At 38.4% G+C, this 8004-nt stretch overlaps 1 protein-coding gene across 1 annotated transcript; it reads left to right on the top strand.

Moving 5' to 3' along the window:
- Positions 1–2378: 2378 nt before the first annotated feature.
- LOC139874401 (uncharacterized) lies at positions 2379–5534 on the top strand. The gene is made up of 3 exons (XM_071861838.1): positions 2379–2802; positions 2920–3215; positions 5529–5534. Exons 1-3 carry the CDS (start codon positions 2379–2381, stop codon positions 5532–5534), a joined length of 726 nt encoding a protein of 241 aa, XP_071717939.1.
- Positions 5535–8004: the final 2470 nt, after the last annotated feature.

Raw genomic sequence — 8004 nt, 5'->3', positions numbered from 1 at the left:
GAGAGAGTGATTTTTAGTGTGAGAAAGCTCAAAAAAGAGGGAAGAAGCTAGTTTCAGGTCTTAGCTCGAGTTACAAAGTTGGTTATCTCCTCACTAGCTACGTTTTGATTGTGGTGGTAAGTCCTCATCTTGATTTCCTTTGTTTAATTCGTTTAAGGATTAGGGTTTGGGAAAGGAATGGACATAAAACCCATTGTTGGTGATTTTGGGGGTTTTTTGGTAAGATTGAGTCATGAGGACTCAAGAATGACTAACCTAGGGTTTCAAAATAATAAATGGTGTTAATGAGTCTTAAATGGTTAGTTAATCGCTATCTCACTTGTGTTGTTAGTGAAGTGTTTCTAGGGTTCATGGTTGACTTGAAATGGGTCAAAATTACCCCTTTTGGGTCATAAATGCACAAGTGAGGATAGTTGGTGGATAGTCCAACTTATTATATGATTTAATTGGGCATTTAATTGTATTAGGTGACTTGCGTTGAAGGTTATACGTTATTGGAAGTTTCACCAAGACGACAAGGTGAGTGGAATATCTATGTATGTATGTATGTATGTATGTATGTATATGATTTATTTGCCCGTATTGATAGTGTCTCCTAGCCGTTTTGTGACCATAGGTGTGAGGCATAGCCGTTTGCCCTCATTTGATGATTTTGCACATACCCGTGTTTGTGCATATCGTAGCGAGTAATAGCCGTGTTTTACTCCCACATTGTTGGCCGTATTAATTGTGCACATAGCCGTGTTTGTGCCCATGATTGTGAGTAATAGCTGTGTTTTACTCACACATTGATCAAGTGTTGCCATAGCCATTTTTGGAACACTTGGGGGTGATGCCATAGCCGTTTTTGGAACACCTTGGGGGGTTAGCATACCATAGTCGTGTTTGGGCGCTAACGGTTGTTATGAACATCGATGACTTGTTTCGCGAAGTCATTCCCTTGCGAAGAATTGGTTAACCAAGGGTTAAAATTGTTGACGTTAGCATTTAAATTATTATCATGATTGTTATGTTATTAATGTTGCTAGTTGTACGAATTGATGATACTAGCCTTGTTTATAGATGATATGCGATTGTATGCGTTATTTGATATAGTGGATGCGAGTAGGTAAGTTTTATATGCATGTATATATTTATTCTACTCACTAAGCGTTAACTTACCCTCTCGTTGTTTACCTTTTTAGGATCCGGCGCGGATAAGGGAAAAGGTATTCGTTTGGACTAGTAGTGGCTCTCGGGGGTTTAGCTTTTGAAAGTTCGGCCAAGATTTGTGTAGTTTAACCCCAAACACCATGCTCTATTGTCGTTTGGAAATTAAACTTGAATGGTCGAAACTTTTATTTTTGAACGAAATTTGTAAGTTGGGTCGTTGTGGGCCCCGTGATGTAAAACTTGTTTTGAATGTGTAAATCTCTTAGTTTTACTTATATGAATGTTTTATGATAATCGGTTTCGTTTAAAAATGTTGGGAAGCCGGTTTTCCGCTCGAGTAAGTTGGATTGCTGGGTCAGGAAGTTTTAGTTCATTTGGACGCCGTCCGGGGTCCTTGGACGCCGTCCGGGGTCCTTGGACGCCGTCCTGTCTTTCAATGCTGGACGCCGTCCAGATATCTGGACGTCGTCCAGATATCTGGACGTCGTCCAGATACACTGGTCCAGGAATTTTTTTTTATGGTGCGTTTTTGGTTGGTTAAATGGGTTGGGTATTTATAAGTGGTATCAGAGTATGGTCTAAGGGATTTAGGTGACTTGAGATAGACGCCTAGACTTAGACTTTTGTGTTGTTGAGTTATATGCGAGACTTGTAGGACTACGGGTCGGTACGGGTTGTGATTAGTTCTTGGATGCATAGATGGACTAACTATGCTATGTTATGATATTACTAATCATGTGTTAGTGTTTTGGACATCGAGCAAAATGGTTGTGATACGTTTGAGCATGGCACGGCATGCGAGCGTAATAGTGAGTCACGACCACTATTACGGTTGCAAGTTAAGTCAAGCAAGGACGTGCGACAAGTATTGAGCTAGGTGTGGTGTGTGTGCGGTGATATGTATATGTATATGTACGTATTGATGTATTGTCGATGTCTAATCCGTTTCAATCTTTAGATTGAAGACGAGAAATGGAACGGACACTAATAACGGTGGTCCTTCGCATACAGAAGAGGACGAAATGACTACTATGATAGAGGCCGCTCTAGAAAACTATGTCTCGGTTTTCTCACGAAAAATTAAGCAAATACTTGAAGAATCGGTTTTGGAACATGTGGTCGATCTAATTCGAGAGCAAATGGCCGATGCTGTGAGAGAAGAAGTTAAAAGGAGGTTTCCTAGACCTCAACATGGGGGAGAAATGGTTTTTAGCTAAAAGAACTTTATGGCAACTAAGCCTCTTCTCTTTTACGGGGATCCCGACCCCATGAAGAGTACAGCTTGGATATCCGATATGGAAGATTGTTTTCGCACTAGCGAGTGCCCACCCGAAAAGAAGACGAGACTTGCCACTAGTTTGATGAGGGGTAATGCTAAGGATTGGCATGATGGTAAAATTGACATGATGGGTGAAGCGGTTTTTGTAGGGTTATCTTGGGAGGAGTTTAAGGAGTTTTTCCTTGAGTATCGTACGCAAGCGGATCTTTCTAAGTTGTGCAAGGAGTTAAGAAACATGCGTCAAGGGTCTTCGGACCTAAACACTTTTAAAACCAACTTTCTCGCCAAGGTGCGCTTTTGTCCCGAGTATGTGGGGAACGATCAATTGTTAATGGAAGATTTTCACGCAACACTTAGAGATGATTTGAAGGGTAAAATTAGTATTGGTCATGTTGAAACTTTTGCTAAGCTTTTGGCGGTGGCAAAAGGGTTTGAAGCGCAAGCTCCGAGTTCGGTTAGTTATGCGCCGAGTAAAAGAAAATTTGAAGCTTCTAGTTATTCCAACAAGAAAAGCAAGGGTGTGTCCGAAAGTGTTGGAAGTGTGAGGAAGGGTGGTTCGAGTGCTTTTACGCCCACTTGTTATAGTTGCGGGAAGTTGGGTCATTACTCCCGTGATTGTCCGAACAAGACGGTCACGTGCTTCAATTGTCAAAAAACGGGGCATCGAAAATCGGAATGCCCCGAGTTGTTAGGTGATCAAGTGAAAAGGCTAGAGAAGGCGGCGGGTACTGCAAGGGGAAGAAACTACTTGATGACCCACGATGAAGCTAAACAATCCAACGAAGTTGTCTCAGGTACTTTCATGGTTAACTCTAATCCGGCAAGGATACTATTTGATAGCGGTGCTAACTTATCGTTTGTGACTCCACGATTTGTGTCTAAACTTGATAAACCACTAGCTAAGTTAAGCCATTCGGTAGAAGTTGAAATAGCGGATGGTAAGACGGTGCTAGGGGTCGATGTGTGTAAAGATTGTGATGTTGTGTTTGGTACCGAATCCTTTAAAATTGATCTTATCCCGATGACTTTGGGTGAGTTTGATATCGTTATCGGTATGGATTGGCTCGATCGTAATAGAGCCAATATTGCATGCCATGAAAAGATCATTTGTGTGAAGACCCCAAGTGGGGGAGAGTTAATTATTCATGGCGAGAAACGTAGGAGACTTGTGCCGTTGTGCACTTATGCACAAGCACGTCGTTTCCTAGTTAGTGGTGGCATGGATTTTCTTGCCCATGTGGTTGATACTCGTGAAGAGCCACCATCCATTCGAGAAATTCCGGTGGTTAATGAATTTGAAGACGTTTTTTCGGAAGATTTACCGGGGGTTACGACGGAAAGACAAGTTGAATTTCGCATAGAGTTGGTTCCGGGGGCTACCCCCATTGCTAAAACTCCTTATTGTTTAGCGCCAACGGAAATGCAAGAATTGTTAAATCAAACCCAAGAGTTGCTTGAAAAGGGTTTTATTCGACCGAGTGTTTCGCCATGGGGCGCTCCTATTTTATTCGTGAAGAAGAAGGATGGTAGTATGCGGATGTGCATCGATTATCGGGAGTTAAACAAAGTGACGATCAAAAATCATTATCCATTGCCTCGAATTGACGATTTGTTTGATCAACTCCAAGGTGCGACGTATTCTTCAAAGATTGACTTACGATCCGGCTATCACCAAATGCGGGTCCGTGAGGAGGATATTGAGAAGACGACCTTTAGAACTCGTTATGGACATTTTGAATTTGTAGTTATGCCTTTTGGTCTTACGAATACACCGGCAGCATTCATGGATCTTATGAACCGAGTGTGCCAACCTATGTTGGACAAGTCGGTAATTGTGTTCATTGATTTTATTCTTGTCTATTCGAAAGGTATGCAAGAACATGAACGTCATTTGCATGAAGTATTGAAAATGTTGCGAAAAGAGAAATTGTATGCTAAGTTCTCAAAGTGCGAATTTTGGCTAAGGGAAGTGCAATTCCTTGGTCACATCGTGAATAAATAAGGCATTCAAGTAGATCCGGCAAAGATAGCGATGGTGAAGAGTTGGGAACAACCGACTACGCCGATGGAAGTCCGAAGTTTTCTCGGATTAGCCGGATATTATCGTCGGTTCATCCAAGACTTTTCAAAAATTGCTTCCCCATTGACAAAGTTGACAAGGAAGAATGTGAGATTTAATTGGGAGAACTAGCAAGAAATTGCCTTTCAATTATTAAAGGAAAAGTTGTGTCAAGCTTCGGTCTTAGTGTTACCGGAGGATGTAGAAGATTTAACGGTGTATTGTGATGCATCATTAAATGGGCTCGGGTGTGTTCTAATGCAACAGGGTAAAGTCATCGCTTATGCCTCCCGACAATTGAAGGAATGATATCGGGCAAAAAGTCACATTTTTACCCCTAAATTAAGCCCTAAAACAATAAAGATTAAAACTTTGTCGGCAAAATTATCTCTTTTTCGGTTGATTTTATAGATTAAGTAATTACAAAGGCGATGCAAAAAGAATCAAGTAAAACGGAGCTAAATCAAAGATTCTAGAGCGAAAACGGTGAAAGACAAGAAATCAAGTTACGATCCAGTGAATCAAGGCTGACCAGCACCACATACGGCCTGCCATACGGTCTGCCAGTATGGAGTACGGCCTGCCATACAGTCCAGCAAATGCCCACAAGAAACGGCCTGCCAGCCAAACGGCCTGTCAAATACGGGACACCATACGGCCTGCCATACGGCCTGCCAGGCTTATTTGGACAAAATTCTGGTCTATTTAAAGGGCCTTCTCCATCCATTCCAAAACACTCAACTTGCAATTCAATTTATATTTTCAATCTTTTAGTTAGTTTTTAGTAGTAGTTAGCTTAGCTTTTATTTTCCGGAGGATATCCCGGCGAGTCCCTGCGATCTCGGGCAGATTTGTTTGTCCTTTTCAGGTTTTTATCCGCAACGCTTGTCTTTTGTATTAAACATGTATTCTTACTTTTTATGTTTAATAATGCCTTCTGATATTGCCATGATAGCTTAACTTATCTGTATGTTGCCATGATAGAAGTTTGGGTTAGCGTAATTATGTTAATTTAGTACGATTACTGTTATAATACAGAACTAGGAAGTCTAATAGATTTGTATGCTAGCATATTAAGGATTGACCAACTTAGGTTGTGATCAGGACTTGTCCACCTATATGAAATTAGCTACTTCATAGGATTAAGACCCCTGGTTATACTGTATCTGAAGATTCTATGAACTCGGTATGGCCGGAGTTCCCGAGAGGCATCTAAAACACTTTTAGGACACGGAACCTAGGAATTGAGACATGAATGACCTAGTATGCCTATTGACTGTTCCAAAGAGACCTCTTAGGAGCTGTTAAGATCTAGTTAGTGCCTTTACTGTATGACCCAAGCCTATTGCATGTTCTTGCCTGATTGTTGCCTTAGGTCTTGGTCATATCAACTGTTTAGGTACTCATTAGGTTTCTATCTGCTTTACTATCAGTATATTAAATGTAATGTTGTACAATGTTTGATTTGTTGAGATCTCATTAGTATGATGAAATGGTTGTTAGTTTTCATTTAAGGTTTTGCCAACTTAAACCGATGGACTCCTTCCGTTTGTGATCAGTGTTCAATCAACACGGCACGTTGTTATTCAGTTACCTAAACTGATAACGAGGGTTAGGATTAGAGCTTAACTCACTAATAAACCTAGTACTTTACTGAGGATAACCTCCGGGGTATTATGATGTGTGCAGAGGTGTATACGAAATAGTTATATTTTTGCTACGAAATACTATTAAATAAGATACAATTTTACACAAGTTATTTATTTATTTATAGAGTGGATATACATAAACCTTGCTACAACACTTATAGACAGTGTACCTAATCGTACAGTAGCGTAGTTTTTAGTAAGTCCGGTTCGTTCTGCAGGGAACTAGCCAAGTTTAACGCTATATTTTTAAAACTAAATTTGTAAATAAATATATATACAAGTAGTATTATTATTATAAAAAGAGGGTTTTACCGTTTAATAACCGGTTTGTCGATTTTAAAACTTAAGTCGCAATTAAAACCTAATGTAAAATAGTAAAAATAAATATAACTTAATTTAAAGCGTAAAGTAAATGACGATAATTAGAATGTGATAAATTAAAGTGCGATAAATAAAATGACGGTAAATAAAATTGCGATAATTAAAAAAAATGCGATAAATAAAAATGCAATAAATAAAATGACAGTAAATAAAAGTGCGATGAAATATGAAGTAAAGGAATTATGCTTATTTATACTTCCGTAATCATGATGTTTGACCTGTTGATTTTAATTTATTACCATGGGTTAATTGTCCTTTGTCCTGAATTATTCGATATGTCCATCTGGTTTTTATCCATAACAGTCCATCAGTCATAAATATAAAGTACGAGTGTCCTCATCAAATTATCCTTATATCCGAAGTCAAATATTTCAACTAATTGGGGACTTAAACTGTAACACGGTCTTAATGCTTTGTTTAATAATTACACCAAGATATCGACTGCGTGTAACCCAAGGTTTTAATACTTTGTTAACAATTACGCCAAGTGTCCTTGTACATAATTCACCCCTGTTTTAATGAGTCCATTGACTATTAATCCATTCCCGTGTCCGGTTAAATGAACGATTATTAGTACTTATAAATATCCCACCCATCGTGTCCGATAGAGTGTATATGGTTATTTATAGGTACGTCCAATTGTAAATCTTTATATTAAATTAACGAACTATCATTCAATTAAACAAATATAAAGACCATTAATAGCCCATAGTCCAATTTCCACAAGTGTCGGTCTTTTGTCCAAACCCCAATTATGTTACAAAGCCCAATTACCCCGTCTTTAATATTTAGCCCAACATCACGATTACTTCGATTTAAATAAGCATAATAATAACTTAGCTACGAGACATTAATTTAAAAAGGTTGAACATAACTTACAATGAGTATTAATAGCGTAGCGTTACACGGATAGAATTTCGACTTACACACTTACAACATTCGCTAACATAACCTTATTATTATTAATCTTAAATTAAAATTAAAATTATAAAATATATATATATATATATATATATATATATATATATATATATATATATATATATATATATATATATATATATATATATATATATATCGTGAGAGAGAGATTGAAAAAGGAGTAAGTAATCGATCAGAATGCGCGGCCTTTTATAGGCCCACGTTTCACTGTGGAGCTCCGCGAGTGCGGATGTTTTCTTCATAAAAGCTCCGCGAGTGCGGAGGTCTGGAATCCAGCTCATAGATCAAATTCAAAACGTGGGCTGCGTATAATTATAATATATAATAATATATATAATTAATTATATATTATATTATATTCTTTTGCATAGTTGACTTGTAATTTTTGATCCATTGCGTCGCGCGCTGAAAGTTGGTTCATGTCTCGGTTCCGGATTTTCGAACGCCTTTTCGTACAATTTAATATCTTGTACTTTGTGCTTCACGGCTTGTACTCTTGTAATTTTTAGATGTTTCTCATCAATAATTTAAACTACTTGGAT

The sequence above is a fragment of the Rutidosis leptorrhynchoides genome, chromosome 11 (genome assembly GCF_046630445.1).
Source record: "Rutidosis leptorrhynchoides isolate AG116_Rl617_1_P2 chromosome 11, CSIRO_AGI_Rlap_v1, whole genome shotgun sequence".
NCBI classification, from domain to species: Eukaryota; Viridiplantae; Streptophyta; class Magnoliopsida; order Asterales; family Asteraceae; genus Rutidosis; species Rutidosis leptorrhynchoides.
Note: the sequence above shows the minus strand (reverse complement) of the source record. Positions and strands in the feature narration are given on the sequence as shown.

Excerpts from the sequence above, each read along its gene's own strand:
- LOC139874401 (XM_071861838.1), top strand. The coding sequence starts at position 2,379 with ATGGCAACTAAGCCTCTTCTCTTTTACGGGGATCCCGACCCCATGAAG. Across the intron at positions 2,803-2,919 it reads ACTTAGAGATGATTTGAAGG|CTTCTAGTTATTCCAACAAG; the intron begins GTAAAATTAGTA and ends GAAAATTTGAAG.